Raw genomic sequence first — 18,684 nt, 5'->3', positions numbered from 1 at the left:
TGTTATAAGAATTACAACTAGGGCAACAGTGTCTATGTACAAATCATAAGATACCATACCAAAATGATTACAATAGATACATAAAAAGTTATAAATACACATGTGTTGAAGCATTACACGAACGTTTAACATTACTAGTCCATGTATGTCAATAAACAATTCCAATAATATATTAGTGGAGACTTTAATGATATAAACCAAGAAGAACTTAATATTAAATTGTTTTATTTAATTATTGATTAAGATCAATTGTTAGACAAATCCGGATTACAATCTTTAATTATAAATGCCCTAGCACTATTATCTTTAATATCGATATTACATGTGAATAATAGGGGCACTTATTACAATAGTGGTAACCATTCTACTATTCCTATGACTAACAACATTACATTATGTTAAGAATCGCTAGTTTCCAATAATATTTGATCTCTTAGTGATATTGATCTCCCTTTTACCTTATCACTCTCTCTACCATGTATTAGCCGTTACTACTTTCTAGGTATAATAGGAACTATTTTGTTTCCGCAGCTGATGCTAGACCGCACAGTGTAATTTCCTGTCTCAATATATTACATCTCAAAGGCTACACCAGTGCATAAGTATCACAGTTAAATAGACTGTCTTTAGAGTGAATAGCTCCAATTAATTGGCAATAGTAAAGGTTAATAGCGTGTAGCACCTAATGCCGCAACAGAGACCAACAAATCTAGGTACGTTTAAAAAATGAAGCTCTCGTTATCTCCCAACCCCCTGACGCGTTTCACCCATATTGGGCTTTTTCTCTACCATGTATTAGCTGTAACTACCTTCTAGGTATAATAGCAAATAGTTTGTCTCCGCAGCTGATGCTAGACCGCACAGTGTAATTTCCTGTCTCAATATATTACATCTCAAAGGCTACACCAGTATACTAACAGGAATTATTATCAATAGAGATGTCGCGAATAGTTGGCTGGCTAATAGTTCCCAGCGAACATAGCATGTTCGCGTTCGCTGCGGTCGGCGAACATATGCGATGTTCGGTCCGCCTCCTATTCGTCATCATTGAGTAAACTTTGACCCTGTACCTCACAGTCAGAAGACACATTACAGCCAATCAGCAGCAGACCCTCCCTCCCAGACCCTCCCACCTCCTGGACAGCATCCATTTTAGATTTATTCAGAAGCTGCATTCTTAGGGAGAGGAGGGACAGTGTAGCTGCTGCTGATTTAATAGGGAAATCGATAGCTAGGCTAGTGTATTCAGTGTCCACTACAGTCCTGAAGGACTCATCTGATCTCTGCTGTAAGGACAGCACCCCAAAAAGCCCTTTTTAGGGCTAGAACATCGGTCTGCTTTTTTCCCCCCCCTGTGTTATCTAATTGCAGTTGCCTGCCTGCCTGCCAGTGTGTGTGTCAGGCTCACAGCGTATACTGTGCCCACTTGCCCAGTGCCACCACTCATATCTGGTGTAACAGTAGTGTACATTTAAAAAAAACAACACTTTTTTGACTGTGAAATAATAGCAGACAGCTGCCAGTACCCAAGATGGCCGCCAATAAGGCAGATGGGGAGGGTTAGAGAGCTGTTTTGGGGGGGATCAGGGAGGTTGGGAGCTAAGGGGGGATGCTACACCACAGCATATGTAAATATGCTAAAAAAATTTTTTAAAACCTTTTATTTTAGTACTGGCAGACTTTCTGCCAGTACTTAAGATGGCGGGGACAATTGTGGGGTTGGGGAGGGAAGGGAGCTGTTTGGGAGGGATCAGGGGGTCTGATGTGTCAGGTGGGAGGCTGATCTCTACACTAAAGCTAAAATTAACCCTGCAAGCTCCCTACAAACTACCTAATTAACCCCTTCACTGCTAGCCATAATACACGTGTGATGCGCAGAAGCATTTAGCGGCCTTCTAATTACCAGAAAGCAACACCAAAGTCATATATGTCTGCTATTTCTGAACAAAGGGGATCCCAGGGAAGCATTTACAACCATTTGTGCCATAATTGCACAAGCTGTTTGTAAATAATTTCAGTGAGAAACCTAAAATTGCGAAAAAATTTAAGTTTTTTTTAAAATTGGATCGCATTTGGCGGTGAAATGGTGGCATTAAATATACCAAAATGGGCCTAGATCAATACTTTGGGTTGTCTACTACACTACACTTAAGCTAAAATTAACTCTACAAGCTCCCTACATGCTCCCTAATTAACCCCTTCACTGCTGGGCATGAAACACGTGTGGTGCTCAGTGGCATTTAGCAGCCTTCTAATTACCAAAAAGCAACGCCAAAGCCATATAAGTCTGCTATTTCTGAACAACAAAGGGGATCCCAGAGAAGCATTTACAACCATTTATGCCATAATTGCATAAGTTGTTTGTAAATAATTCCTGTGAGAAACGTAAAGTTTGTGAAAAAGTGAACAATTTTTTTTTTATTTGATCGCATTTGGCGGTGAAATGGTGGCATGAAATATACCAAAATGGGCCTGGATCAATACTTTGGGTTGTCTACTACACTACACTTAAGCTAAAATTAACTCTACAAGCTCCCTACATGCTCCCTAATTAACCCCTTCACTGCTGGGCATGAAACACGTGTGGTGCTCAGTGGCATTTAGCAGCCTTCTAATTACCAAAAAGCAATGCCAAAGCCATATAAGTCTGCTATTTCTGAACAAAGGGGATCCCAGAGAAGCATTTACAACCATTTATGCCATAATTGCATAAGTTGTTTGTAAATAATTTCTGTGAGAAACGTAAAGTTTGTGAAAAAGTGAACAATTTTTTTTTTATTTGATCGCATTTGGCGGTGAAATGGTGGCATGAAATATACCAAAATGGGCATAGATCAATACTTTGGGTTGTCTACTACACTACACTTAAGCTAAAATTAACTCTACAAGCTCCCTACATGCTCCCTAATTAACCCCTTCACTGCTGGGCATAAAACACGTGTGGTGCGCAGTGGCATTTAGCAGCCTTATAATTACCAAAAAGCAACGCCAAAGCCATATAAGTCTGCTATTTCTGAACAAAGGGGATCCCAGAGAAGCATTTACAACCATTTATGCCATAATTGCATAAGTTGTTTGTAAATAATTTCTGTGAGAAACCTAAAGTTTGTGAAAAAGTGAACAATATTTTTTTATTTGATCGCATTTGGCAGTGAAATGGTGGCATTAAATATACTAAAATGGGCCTAGATCAATACTTTGGGTTGTCTACTACACTACACTTAAGCTAAAATTAACTCTACAAGCTCCCTACATGCTCCCTAATTAACCCCTTCACTGCTGGGCATAAAACACGTGTGGTGCGCAGTGGCATTTAGCAGCCTTCTAATTACCATAAAGCAACGCCAAAGCCATATAAGTTCTGCTATAATGGCATGTCTGGCACACAGTGTTGGGGCAAGGGTCTATCTGACCACTGATACCTGGTCTGCAAAGCATGGTCAGGGCAGGTATATCACCACACTGCGCACTGTGAAGCGGGCGTAACCCTTACACTACCTGATCGATACAACATCATACCTGATGTTTTAAAGCACGTTATTCCAAACAATTTAGGAATGTTAGGTGATTTATGCCCTTTATGGATTAAAACCAGTCTCTGCATCAACTATGTAATTTTCCATGGGAGTTTTGCCATGGATCCCCCTCCGGCATGCCACAGTCCAGGTGTTAGTGCCCTTGAAACAACTTTTCCATCACTATTGTGGCCAGAAAGAGTCCCTGTGGGTTTTAAAATTCGCCTGCCTATTGAAGTCTATGGCGGTTCGCCCAGTTCGCCCATTCACAAACTTTTGTTGAAGTTCGCGTTCGCTGAACCCAAATTTTTATGTTCGCGACATCACTAATTATCAACAGATCTTTGGTTGTTTTAATGTGGTTCGCGACATCACTAATTATCAACAGATCTTTGGTTGTTTTAATGTGGTTCGCGACATCACTAATTATCAACAGATCTTTGGTTGTTTTAATGTGGTTACACACTGGGTCCCTAAATATATTTTTTTAACTTGTCACTAATAAAAGTTTTATTTTATTTGTCCCTAATTTTGTTCTTTACGCTCATAAGTCTAGGCCAGAGTGCTAATAGAGCAGCCTAATCTGTGGGTTTTTTTCCCCTCATTTGTTTGCTGTCCTGAATTGCTGCAGAGCACCACTCTCCTCTCCTAATCTTACAGTGGAGGCTCTAATATGGTTATAGTCTCAGGAGTAATTAAATATAAGGGGAGCCGGCCCTACTAGTGCCATTGTACATTTGTGTCTATATCTCTTATAAAATGTTTGACAAGCAACCTAATTGTCCTCAATTTCAAAACTGCATATAAACAGAAGATCCAATTACTTTTCCATTGATTTGTTGCACGATGTATTTGCTGCATGACAAGTTAATGAAACTATTTTTTTTATGTAAAAACAGATATGCTCATTTTTATCTGGAGCAACTGTGGTTTGGATGGATGACCAGAAGGTGCCGTATGCTTACAAGGGAAACCAGTGGGTTGGATTTGACACTAAAGAGAGCTTTAAATACAAGGTGAGACATCTTATTCAACATCATACAGGTAGTTAAAGGGACATAATACTCATATGCTAAATCACTTGAAACTGATGCAGTATAACTGTAAAAAGCTGAAAATATCACCTGAGCATCTCTATGTAAAAAAGGAAGATATTTTACCTCACAATCTCCTCAGCTCAGCAGAGTAAGTTCTGTGTAAAAAGTTATAATTCAGCTGCTCCCAGCTGCAGGTAAAAAATAAAAATAAATGAAGACATGAACATCAGCCAATCAGCATCAGCAGTGCTGAGGTCATGAACTCTTACTGTGATCTCATGAGATTTGACTTAACTCTCATGAGATTTCATAGTAAGCTTCCTTTACCTGATTGGTGAAATAATATGAGAGTGCACGAAGCTCATCCTTTCAGATGTCCCGGGACAGACATACTAATATGCTACTTAGAAATCCTTTACAATGGGAGGTGGCTACTGAGGAACTTCTGAGGTAAAATATCTTTCTTTTTTACATAGAGATGTTCAGGTGATATTTTCTAATCAGCTTTTCTTTCATGTAATTAACAAGAGTCCATGAGCTAGTGACGTATGGGATATACATTCCTACCAGGAGGGGCAAAGTTTCCCAAACCTTAAAATGCCTATAAATACACCCCTCACCACACCCACAAATCAGTTTTTTACAAACTTTGCCTCCAAGGGAGGTGGTGAAGTAAGTTTGTGCTAGATTCTACGTTGATATGCGCTCCGCAGCAAGTTGGAGCCCGGTTTTCCTCTCAGCGTGCAGTGAATGTCAGAGGGATGTGAAGAGAGTATTGCCTATTGAATGCAGTGATCTCCTTCTACGGGGTCTATTTCATAAGGTTCTCTGTTATCGGTCGTAGAGATTCATCTCTTACCTCCCTTTTCAGATCGACGATATACTCTTATATTTACCATTACCTCTACTGATTCTCGTTTCAGTACTGGTTTGGCTTTCTACAAACATGTAGATGAGTGTCCTGGGGTAAGTAAGTCTTATTTTCTGTGACACTCTAAGCTATGGTTGGGCACTTTATTTATAAAGTTCTAAATATATGTATTCAAACATTTATTTGCCTTGACTCAGAATGTTCAACTTTCCTTATTTTCAGACAGTCAGTTTCATATTTGGGATTATGCATTGAATTATCATATTTTTCTTACCTCAAAAATTTGACTTTTTTCCCTGTGGGCTGTTAGGCTCGCGGGGGCTGAAAATGCTTCATTTTATTGCGTCATTCTTGGCGCGGACTTTTTTGGCGCAAAAATTCTTTTCCGTTTCCGGCGTCATACGTGTCGCCGGAAGTTGCGTCATTTTTTGACGTTATTTTGCGCCAAAAATGTTGGCGTTCCGGATGTGGCGTCATTTTTGGCGCCAAAAGCATTTAGGCGCCAAATAATGTGGGCGTCTTATTTGGCGCTAAAAAATATGGGCGTCGCTTTTGTCTCCACATTATTTCAGTCTCATTTTTCATTTGCTTCTGGTTGCTAGAAGCTTGATATTTGGCATTCTTTCCCATTCCTGAAACTGTCTTATAAGGAATTTGATCTATTTTGCTTTATATGTTGTTTTTTCTCTTACATATTGCAAGATGTCTCACGTTGCATCTGAGCCAGAAGATACTACAGGAAAATCACTGCCTGCTGGATCTACCAAAGCTAAGTGTATCTGCTGTAAACTTTTGGTAGCTATTCCTCCAGCTGTTGTTTGTAATAATTGTCATGACAAACTTGTTAAAGCAGATAATATTTCCTTTAGTAATGTACCATTGCCTGTTGCAGTTCCCTCAACATCTAAGGTGCAGAATGTTCCTGATAACATAAGAGATTTTGTTTCTGAATCCATAAAGAAGGCTTTGTCTGTTATTTCTCCTTCTAGTAAACGTAAAAAGTCTTTTAAATCTTCTCTCTCTACAGATGAATTTTTAAATGAACACCATCATTCTGATTCTTTGGACTCTTCTGGTTCAGAGGATTCTATCTCAGAGATTGATGCTGATAAATCTTCATATTTATTTAAGATGGAATTTATTCGCTCTTTACTTAAAGAAGTACTAATTGCTTTAGAAATAGAGGATTCTAGTCCTCTTGATACTAATTCTATACGTTTGGATAAGGTTTTTAAAGCTCCTGCGGTTATTCCAGAAGTTTTTCCTGTTCCTAATGCTATTTCTGCAGTAATTTCCAAAGAATGGGATAAATTGGGTAATTCATTTACTCCTTCTAAACGTTTTAAGCAATTATATCCTGTTCCGCCTGACAGGTTAGAATTTTGGGACAAAATCCCTAAAGTTGATGGGGCTATTTCTACCCTTGCTAAACGTACTACCATTCCTACGTCAGATGGTACCTCGTTTAAGGATCCTTTAGATAGAAAAATTGAATCTTTTCTAAGAAAAGCTTATCTGTGTTCAGGTAATCTTCTTAGACCTGCTATATCATTGGCTGATGTTGCTGCAGCTTGAACTTTTTGGTTGGAAACTCTAGCGCAACAAGTAACAAATCGTGATTCTCATGATATTATTATTCTTCTCCAGCATGCTAATAATTTTATCTGTGATGCCATTTTTTATATTATTAGAGTTGATGTTAGGTTTATGTCTCTGGCTATCTTAGCCAGAAGAGCTTTATGGCTTAAGACTTGGAATGCTGATATGGCTTCTAAATCAACTCTACTTTCCATTTCTTTCCAGGGAAACAAATTATTTGGTTCTCAGTTGGATTCTATTATTTCAACTGTTACTGGTGGGAAAGGAACTTTTTTACCACAGGATAAAAAATCTAAAGGTAAAAACAGGGCTAACAATCGTTTTCGTTCCTTTCGTTTCAACAAAGAACAAAAGCCTGATCCTTCGTCCTCAGGAGCAGTTTCAGTTTGGAAACCATCTCCAGTCTGGAATAAATCCAAGCCTGCTAGAAAGGCAAAGCCTGCTTCTAAGTTCACATGAAGGTACGGCCCTCATTCCAGTTCAGCTGGTAGGGGGCAGGTTACGTTTTTTCAAAGAAATTTGGATCAATTCTGTTCACAATCTTTGGATTCAGAACATTGTTTCAGAAGGGTACAGAATTGGTTTCAAGATGAGACCTCCTGCAAAGAGATTTTTTCTTTCCCGTGTCCCAGTAAATCCAGTGAAAGCTCAAGCATTTCTGAATTGTGTTTCAGATCTAGAGTTGGCTGGAGTAATTATGCCAGTTCCAGTTCCGGAACAGGGGATGGGGTTTTATTCAAATCTCTTCATTGTACCAAAGAAGGAGAATTCCTTCAGACCAGTTCTGGATCTAAAATTATTGAATCGTTATGTAAGGATACCAACGTTCAAGATGGTAACTGTAAGGACTATATTGCCTTTTGTTCAGCAAGGGAATTATATGTCCACAATAGATTTACAGGATGCATATCTGCATATTCCGATTCATCCAGATCATTTTCAGTTCCTGAGATTCTCTTTTCTAGACAAGCATTACCAATTTGTGGCTCTACCGTTTGGCCTTGCTACAGCTCCAAGAATTTTCACAAAGATTCTCGGTGCCCTTCTGTCTGTAATCAGAGAACAGGGTATTGTGGTATTTCCTTATTTGGACGATATCTTGGTACTTGCTCAGTCTTTACATTTAGCAGAGTCTCATACGAATCGACTTGTGTTGTTTCTTCAAGATCATGGTTGGAGGATCAATTTACCAAAAAGTTCTTTGATTCCTCAAACAAGGGTAACCTTTCTGGGTTTCCAGATAGATTCAGTGTCCATGACTCTGTCTTTAACAGACAAGAGACGTCTAAAATTGATTACAGCTTGTCGAAACCTTCAGTCTCAATCATTCCCTTCGGTAGCCTTATGCATGGAAATTCTAGGTCTTATGACTGCTGCATCGGACGCGATCCCCTTTGCTCGTTTTCACATGCGACCTCTTCAGCTCTGTATGCTGAACCAATGGTGCAGGGATTACACGAAGATATATCAATTAATATCTTTAAAACCGATTGTTCGACACTCTCTAACGTGGTGGACAGATCACCATCGTTTAATTCAGGGGGCTTCTTTTGTTCTTCCGACCTGGACTGTAATTTCAACAGATGCAAGTCTCACAGGTTGGGGAGCTGTGTGGGGATCTCTGACGGCACAAGGAGTTTGGGAATCTCAGGAGGTGAGATTACCGATCAATATTTTGGAACTCCGTGCAATTTTCAGAGCTCTTCAGTTTTGGCCTCTTCTGAAGAGAGAATCGTTCATTTGTTTTCAGACAGACAATGTCACAACTGTGGCATACATCAATCATCAAGGAGGGACTCACAGTCCTCTGGCTATGAAAGAAGTATCTCGAATTTTGGTTTGGGCGGAATCCAGCTCCTGTCTAATCTCTGCGGTTCATATCCCAGGTGTAGACAATTGGGAAGCGGATTATCTCAGTCGCCAAACGTTGCATCCGGGCGAATGGTCTCTTCACCCAGAGGTATTTCTTCAGATTGTTCAAATGTGGGGGCTCCCAGAGATAGATCTGATGGCCTCTCATCTAAACAAGAAACTTCCCAGGTATCTGTCCAGATCCCGGGATCCTCAGGCGGAGGCAGTGGATGCATTATCACTTCCTTGGAAGTATCATCCTGCCTATATCTTTCCGCCTCTAGTTCTTCTTCCAAGAGTAATCTCCAAGATTCTGAGGGAATGCTCGTTTGTTCTGCTAATAGCTCCGGCATGGCCTCACAGGTTTTGGTATGCGGATCTTGTCCGGATGGCATCTTGCCAACCATGGACTCTTCCGTTAAGACCAGACCTTCTGTCGCAAGGTCCTTTTTTCCATCCGGATCTGAAATCCTTAAATTTAAAGGTATGGAGATTGAACGCTTGATTCTTGGTCAAAGAGGTTTCTCTGACTCCGTGATTAATACTATGTTACAGGCTCGTAAATCTGTATCTCGAGAGATATATTATAGAGTCTGGAAGACTTATATTTCTTGGTGTCTTTCTCATCATTTTTCTTGGCATTCTTTTAGAATACCGAGAATTTTACAGTTTCTTCAGGATGGTTTAGATAAGGGTTTGTCCGCAAGTTCTTTGAAAGGACAAATCTCCGCTCTTTCTGTTCTTTTTCACAGAAAGATTGCTATTCTTCCTGATATTCATTGTTTTGTACAAGCTTTGGTTCGTATAAAACCTGTCATTAAGTCAATTTCTCCTCCTTGGAGTTTGAATTTGGTTCTGGGAGCTCTTCAAGCTCCTCCGTTTGAACCTATGCATTCATTGGACATTAAATTACTTTCTTGGAAAGTTTTGTTCCTTTTGGCCATCTCTTCTGCTAGAAGAGTTTCTGAATTATCTGCTCTTTCTTGTGAGTCTCCTTTTCTGATTTTTCATCAGGATAAGGCGGTGTTGCGAACTTCTTTTGAATTTTTACCTAAGGTTGTGAATTCCAACAACATTAGTAGAGAAATTGTGGTTCCTTCATTATGTCCTAATCCTAAGAATTCTAAGGAGAAATCGTTGCATTCTTTGGATGTTGTTAGAGCTTTGAAATATTATGTTGAAGCTACGAAATCTTTCCGTAAGACTTCTAGTCTATTTGTTATCTTTTCCGGTTCTAGGAAAGGCCAGAAAGCTTCTGCCATTTCTTTGGCATCTTGGTTGAAATCTTTAATTCATCTTGCCTATGTTGAGTCGGGTAAAATTCCGCCTCAGAGAATTACAGCTCATTCTACTAGGTCAGTATCTACTTCCTGGGCGTTTAGGAATGAAGCTTCGGTTGACCAGATCTGCAAAGCAGCAACTTGGTCCTCTTTGCATACTTTTACTAAATTCTACCATTTTGATGTATTTTCTTCTTCTGAAGCAGTTTTTGGTAGAAAAGTTCTTCAGGCAGCGATTTCAGTTTGAATCTTCTGCTTATGTTTTTCGTTAAACTTTATTTTGGGTGTGGATTATTTTCAGCAGGGATTGGCTGTCTTTATTTTATCCCTCCCTCTCTAGTGACTCTTGTGTGGAAAGATCCACATCTTGGGTAGTCATTATCCCATACGTCACTAGCTCATGGACTCTTGTTAATTACATGAAAGAAAACATAATTTATGTAAGAACTTACCTGATAAATTCATTTCTTTCATATTAACAAGAGTCCATGAGGCCCACCCTTTTTTGTGGTGGTTATGATTTTTTTGCATAAAGCACAATTATTCCAATTCCTTATTTTATATGCTTCGCACTTTTTTTCTTATCACCCCACTTCTTGGCTATTCGTTAAACTGATTTGTGGGTGTGGTGAGGGGTGTATTTATAGGCATTTTAAGGTTTGGGAAACTTTGCCCCTCCTGGTAGGAATGTATATCCCATACGTCACTAGCTCATGGACTCTTGTTAATATGAAAGAAATGAATTTATCAGGTAAGTTCTTACATAAATTATGTTTTTACAGCTATGCTGCATCACTTTCAAGTGTTTAAACATTTGGGTATTATGGCCCTTTAAGGGGTACAATTCCACCAAGATATTAACAATAAGCTACAACCAGAAGCAAATATAACAAAATAACTCAGCTAGATATCAGACATGTGCAAATATATGTTTTATATATATATAATGAATTTGAACTAATTTTTGGCCTAAATTTGCTAATTAACAAATTAACTAATTTTTTTGGCATTCGTTGATTAGTTTGCTTAGTCAAGAAATACATTTTTTTTTTCCTATGTCCATTAGATATGCAAACATAGTATTATTGAATTTATAAACATGATGAAATGATATGATCTTCATTATTGGCGTCTATACAGGTGGAGTTTGTGAAGCAGGGAGGTTTTGGAGGTGGTATGGTTTGGGCTATTGACTTAGATGACTATTCAGGAACATTCTGCAATCAAGGAAAGTATCCACTGATCAGCACACTTAAGGAGGAATTCTCAGGTAAGAAAATTCTTGCCGTCTCGAATTTCAGGGCCTCTATTGATTTTTATTTTTATCAAGGTGTCTAAAATATTACATATATTGATTTGCTGATCCCATTTTATGTTATAGGAAGATTTTCTTCTTATCTTATGTAAGAGTGATCACTGGTGACGGCGTCTGGAACTTTATATAGTGATAAAAACAATTTCAAGTAGTTAACTGTAAGAACAGATGTTGTTTCCCCTATATAAAGAGTGAAACAAGTACACTTAATCAAGTATATCACATAGGTTGAGTTGTAATTAAAATACCCATTAACAGGGAACTTTGCATATCATTTTTTAAGTATTAAAATTTGGAGAACATTTCACAAAACAACACAAAATAGGCCAAAATTAGTGTGCAAAGTATCAGGGCTGTTGAATTAAAAAAAATCCTAAAATCTTGTGAAATGCTACTAAAAAAGTGTTTTCAGATGCATTGGAATTCATCTGTGGAACAAACCCAATGTCAGGTATAGGTGGTTTTGCTGCAGTACAAAAGCAATTAGAAATTATGTGATATGTGGAATATCATAGGGTTTTCTAATGTACTTGAATTATGCCAAATGTAAAAAGCTATGAAAAGCCACACAATTATTTCGATAGCTTGGAATGAGAGCCAATTAGTTGACAAATTGTAGTGCATTATATCTGTTTCTATAGTATTGTGTTCCCAAATATAGCTTTTTTTTCTACATATGTGGTCAGAAGTCCTCTTACTTTTGTGTAAAATTGTGCTTTGTCCCACACCACATAGAAAGGCCAAAAAGCATTGTATAACCTGCAAACTCTGCAAATCAAATAGCTGGTTTAGGCAATTTGAAGCATTTTGAAAACCTAGTTAACAGATTTTGCTTTTGGCCTCTCAAGAGAGTGTGGGACAAAGCTGAACAATGTACTGAGGTAAGTAGCTGTGAACTATAATAGTATTCAAAGTTACTGCATGAATACCCTTTCAACTAGGCTTTGATCACTCTCTCTGCCACTGGAAGGATAATTTCTGATATTGCCTCTTGTTTAGAAATATAGATGATTGGGAACATATCAAATGGAAAATAGTTTTAAAGAACAATGTCCCATTAATAATACAACTGTTTTTATTAGCATATTATATAATTTAGTTTTAGAATTTCTTCTCTCTTTAAGGCACTGGAGGAACAAACCCCCCTCCAACCACTACTCCAGAAGGAGAAACAACACCCACAAAACCTCCTGTAACTACTCCGCCCGCTCCTGAGACCACCCCTGATTCCTCTGTTGACCAAAATTTCTGCAGTGGCCGCCCGGATGGTTTTCATGTGAATCCATATAATCCTAATAAATTCTACCTGTGCCACCAGAACAGAACTTTTCCCATGCAGTGCGCTGAGGGATTGGTGTTTGACACGACTTGCCAATGCTGTAACTGGCCACCTGCATGAGGATAGTTATCAGCTGCTGTACATTCACACCACAGAGGAATAAAGTACTACATGTCTAATAGCTAGCTCGTCTTTTTTTTACTCAGTTTAGTTCCTTTGTGTAATTTTTTAAATTATTTTGATATTGCTTTATAAAATGTGAATGGTGGGGATTTTTGTATATATAAAAACCCATCAACAAAACACAAACAGAAAATGTCGACCTTTTAATCTGCGTCTGATTGGCTACAAAAACTGAACAACATGACAGATCCTATTATATATTGGTTTAACTGTAATACAAGCTAAGATAGGCAACTCGGTTTCCGAGGTTTCTGCTACCCGAAAGGAAGAGAGGAACATAAAAATGATAATTTTTAACAAACATATTAACTATACAGTTTGTGAATCTCCTGAAGTAGGGCTGCTTGTTCTCTTGGTATTTATTTGTTGAAAGCTAAACCTAGGTAGGCTCATATGCTAATTTCTAAAACTTTGAAGGCTGCCCCTTATTTCAATGCATTTGGCAGTTTTTCACAGCTAGAGGGCATAAGTTCATGTGTGCCATACAGATAACATTGTGACCACGCCCACGGATTTACAAGTGAGAGGGCACTGATTGGCTAAATGCAAGTCTGTCAAAAGAACTGAAACAAGGGGGCAGTCGGCAAAGGCTTAGATACAAGGTAATCACAGAGGTAAAAAGTATATTAATATAACTGTGTTGGTTATGCAAAACTGGGGAATGAGTAATAAAGGGATTATTTATCTTTTTAAAGAATAACAATTCTGGAGTAGACTGTCCCTTTAAAGGGACACTGAACCCAAATGTTTTCTTTCATGATTCAGATAGAGCATACAATTTTAAGCAACTTTCTAATTTACTCCTATTATCAAATTTTCTTCATACTCTTGGTATCTTTATTTGAAAGCAAAAAGAGCGCACAACCGCATCTAAGTGCAGATTATAAAACACCTTTTAATAATCAATGTAGTGCCCTGCTACAGAAACGCACTCACAATTTAAAAGAAATAAAACAGCATTTGTAAAAACAGTTGTTTAAACTGCAAACCCGCTCTGACCTCCTCCAAGGGGTGTAAAATGCCCAAGTCCATGTGTCAGCCAATCACGGGAGGGGTGTGAATAGAACTGGCCAATCAGGAGTCCTCAAGCGTAATCCCGTTTTAGGAATGACTTTATGCTGGAGGTGTGTATATACACACGTTGTATGTACAGCCTGCGTGACACGCTATCCACTCCTCTGTGAACTGTGGTATATAATAAGTCCAAGATTCACGAGATATCAATACAAAAGGTACACAATCTTAAAAAATCTTAAAAAAAACCTCAGCTCACGTTATGCTCAACTGATAATACAAGCATAAATACCGTAGCCTCACAGGGACTTCCTTCACTCGACCTACGTTTTGTTCCAACCAAGGAACTTTTTCAAGAGTGATTCTAAGCACTTCCTTCCTGTCTTTTATAGGCAGGAGTATACATGCACATCCTATTAACCTCTTAAGGATCACATTAAAAAAGTGATATCAATATGCTATAAATCGAAATACATGACAATTTTACAATATTTAAAAATATCAATATACTTTTTTCAATGATCATATACTCAGCCATATTCCACAAAAATTTATAACATAAGAGTTAAAAAACAATAATTGGTATACCTAATTTAACATAATTTTTAAATAGGCTATAACAGTACTACAGGCTCTCTTGAGACTATTACCCTCTGGTGTATGTATGTACCCCATTATAATAAAATGCATAAGTAAGCAGTGATTATGTGGATGTACCTAGCAGGTAACTATTGGAGACTGATAAATGGAAGCTAATATATATTTCCTAAGAATAATGATATTGCATACGCTGTCGGCATTTATCATTGCACCGGCAGTTCTTGTGAACTGCTGGTGCAATGCCGCCCCCTGAAGATTTGCGACCAATCGGCCGCTACCAGGTGGTGTTAATCAACCCAATCGTATTGGATTGGGTTGATTTCTGGCGATGTCTGTCCGCCGCCTCAGAGCAGGCGGACAGGTTATGGAGTAGCGGTATTTAGAAGGCTCACCAGAAACACGGGGTTTCAAGCTTCATACAGATAAATATGCCTCTATGAGAAGACTATGGTATTAACAAAGAAACTACATATAGTTACAACTCAATGATTTTCAAATGTTATTTATACTATATGAGCACAAAGAGAGTTTGGGCTGCAAATCTAGCGATAATAAGAAAATTATAGTATCAGCACCCTAACAGTAAACATATAGTACACAACATGGGGTACGTCATTGCAGTTGTATTAGTATATAGAGTTACATGTTATGATAGATAACATAATGCATGTCATTGTCTACTGCATGATCAGCTATTCAATATGGTGAATTTGTGCTTTCTATCAGTAAGCAAGGATTAACACTCCAGCCACTCTCACTTTCAGGGTAATGAGAATAAACAGATATATTTGATGTATAGAAGCCTCTCAACTGTGTATCAACAGAGTACAAAAACAAGAAGTAGAAAGTATATATATATATATATATATATATATATATATATATATATATATATATATATATATATATTACACTCAGCAAAGTACTATAAGCTTCAGACTATTCAGTCCTCATGAACAGCTACATTACTATGTGCAAATAAAGGGACACATAAGAACCCCAACAATATTTAGGATTGTGAGTTGCATATAATCTAGAATATATAAGGTTCCATGCAGGGCCGCCACCAGGGGATGACAGGGGTGACTCCTGTCAGGGGCCCAATGGGCCAGGGGGGGGGGGCATGAGGCAAGAACTTAAAATTTTTTTTTTTAAATTTTGGCAGCCACTAGTAGATACTACAGCAGAGTGCTAATTGAGCATGGGAAATGTTATTACAAGGAGTACAGTATTAGCATTTGAGAGGATTTCTGAGTGTGCACTAAACCACTATGCACAGTGTGAGACAGACTTGGCACTTTGTTTGTACAGTGTGTTCCTGAGTCAGACGGCAGATCACTTTCATTTGCAGAGGAGGTAGGACTTACTTAGCAAATGCTGTTTTTTATTTCTTTGTGCATTTTTGGATTGTAACTTCAGTGTGGTAGTAGTTGTATGGTGGGGCCAGGGGTCCATAAAAACAATTTGTTTTAGCAGCAGTGTATTTATGATTATTTGACAATGCTGTAGAAATTCTATATTTAAAACCATGCAGAAATGTTTCCTCCTCAATACACAAATGGTAGGTGCCCTTTTGGCAGATATGAGTTTTTTTAATTAATATATATATTACTTTCCAGTTCACTGCCCCTTTATGCAAGGACTTTCCAGATGTAAGGAGGCATTTTATCTAAGATTTTTACATCTGCATAAAATGTTATACTCTCAGGCTAAGATTGCTCAGTGTTTGAAATGAGACAGGTTAATTTACATTGTTCAGTTTACACTACAGCTGACTTAATTTTGAAATACATACCAACAAGCCTAAATCCTGAATTTAACCAGATCTAATATAGATCTATATAGAATACCGCATTTTCAAAATCCATAAGTACAGCTGACAGATGGGAACATTTGTACACTATATTTAAAGTGGTGCTCTTGGTTGAGGAAAATGGGGAAAAAACAAACAAACATATGTCAACCTTTTAAAAGCACTTTTCTTCATTTAGCCATCTACCCAGATTATTAATGTACAATTTTGAATTCACAGAATTATTTTTGTTTACACATTTACAAATATGATTCTTTAAAAAGTGATCTCTTAATTTCTGCGATTTTTTTTTCATGCATTTCACACACTGTTGATTTAGGGGATGCAAGGTGCATAAATGTTTCCTCCTGTGAGTGTTTCTGTGGGTGTCTGTGTTTATGTCTTTGTGCTTTGGTTTGTGTCTCTATGAGTGTGTATGTATTTTTTTCCTGTGGGTCTCTCTGTGAGGGTGGGTGTGTATGTCTTTGTACATTTTCTGTGGATGTCTGTGAGGGTGTGTGCATATGTCTTTCAGCTTTTTTTCTATGGGTGTCTCTCTGGGTGTGTGTATGTTTGTGTATTTTCTCTGGATGCCTCTGTGAGGGTGGTTGTGTATGTCTGTGTTTTCTGTGGATGTCTCTGTGAGGGTGTGTGTGTGTATGTATGTATGTATGTATGTGTTTTCAGTGGATGTCTCTGTGAGGGTGTGTGTTTTCTGTGAGTGTCTCTGTAAGGGTGTGTGTATGTCTTTCTGTTATTTCTGTGGATGTCTCAGTGAGGGTGTGTGTATGTATGTCTTTCTGTGTTTTATGTGGTTGTCTCTCTGTGTGTGTATTTGTGTGTTTTCTGTGGGTGTCTCTGTGTGTATGTGTGTATATGTCTTTGTGTGTTTTCTGAGGCTGTCTCTTTTGGTGTTTCCTTGGGTGTATGTGCAAGTTTGCGTTTGTGTATGTGTGTGTATCCATTGTCTGTTCCTTTTTAGGACATTTTGACCTTACTACTGATTATTCACATCTTTCTACAGACTTTGAGACTAATGAGACCTTTCCGGAAGTAATCAATCCACCATTTAACCTTTAAATTATTGTTTAGGCAGTTCAGGGCCCTTCCTTTCAGTCATTGATGTTGTCATTATTTAGTTGGCATCTTCCTTTACAAAAAGATAATCAGAACTCCATATTTTGTTTTCTAAATCTCCTTTTTTTTTTACAAAACTTTAGTCTACCTCATTACTTGTCAGGTCAATGTAAACAAGTGCTAAGTGTCTGTGTGGGTGTCTGCATCTGAGATTATGTGTTTCTTTGCGTTTCTGCTAGAGTGTCTATATGTGAATCCGTATGTGTGTGTGTTTCAGTGTATGAGTGTGTCTGTGTGTTTGTATGTTACTACCTTTACAACATTTCCAAGTTTAAATAGACACTTAAGAATAAAGTGCATATACGTTTTAGTCACTTGGTCAAAATTTGCACATGTCAAAGGGTGGGGGCTGATCAATGGTTAAGTCAGGGGCCCCAAAATTTCTAGTGGCGGCCCTGGTTCCATGTGAATGTATCTTTTATTATTTAGGTTTAGAACATACCTACAGTGATGAGTGAGTTACAATGCAACATGTGTAGAGGTGATCATTTGATTTCAGGGCTAAGAGAAAACTAGTCTCATCGCACAAGCTGCTCTTCAACGTGAACCATTTGATATGATGTGGTTATACTGCCATCTAGTGGACGAAAATGAAACATCATGTTGGAAGCTAGCAATTAACGCTGAGTTTAAATATGCAATGGTTCCTATTTAATATACGGTGCTGCAGACAATATGTGTGTATAGGAATAACATTTCCCCTAATGTTATTTTAGTAAATCTAAGGGTGTAGAAGGCTATACAAACTAAAGACAAACATACTTATGAGATCTGTAAAGAAAGGAATACGTATTTACAAATTTCTATATGTATACATATCAAGCCAGTGACTGACAGTCATTCCTATGCTCACTGTGAGATACATAAAGTATAGTCCAAGCATACCATACAAAGTATTGGGAAGCACTTGTCACCATAGCAGACCGGACAATACACACCACTACAAAAACCCGTCAGACCAACAAAAAATAGTGGTGTAGGGAGTCCACGTCCACCGCACAAGAGTCATCAACCAAGGCTGTGACATACATGGATTGACAGTAAGTATTAAATTCACACAGCATCATGTTTGGTGGCCTTCATTTAGGGAAAGTCCATCTGTGAACAGATAGCAGTGCGCTCAAGGATTGAAATTATATACAGCGAGAATAGGGAAAAGGTAGTAGAGGGTTAAGATTTTTGGCAACAAGGATTATTTCCATACTGTTTAT

At 38.1% G+C, this 18,684-nt stretch overlaps 1 protein-coding gene across 1 annotated transcript in view; it reads left to right on the top strand.

Moving 5' to 3' along the window:
* Positions 1-12,928, top strand: part of LOC128651716 (acidic mammalian chitinase) — a 116,341-nt gene extending 103,413 nt beyond the window's left edge. The window contains exons 9-11 of the mRNA XM_053704702.1: positions 4,415-4,531; positions 11,294-11,423; positions 12,593-12,928. Coding sequence (XP_053560677.1) covers positions 4,415-4,531; positions 11,294-11,423; positions 12,593-12,867 — 522 coding nt within the window. The 3' untranslated portion in view covers positions 12,868-12,928. The remainder of the gene's footprint in view (positions 1-4,414; positions 4,532-11,293; positions 11,424-12,592) is intronic.
* Positions 12,929-18,684: the final 5,756 nt, after the last annotated feature.

This window comes from Bombina bombina, chromosome 3, assembly GCF_027579735.1.
Source record: "Bombina bombina isolate aBomBom1 chromosome 3, aBomBom1.pri, whole genome shotgun sequence".
Taxonomy (NCBI): domain Eukaryota; kingdom Metazoa; phylum Chordata; class Amphibia; order Anura; family Bombinatoridae; genus Bombina; species Bombina bombina.
Note: the sequence above shows the minus strand (reverse complement) of the source record. Positions and strands in the feature narration are given on the sequence as shown.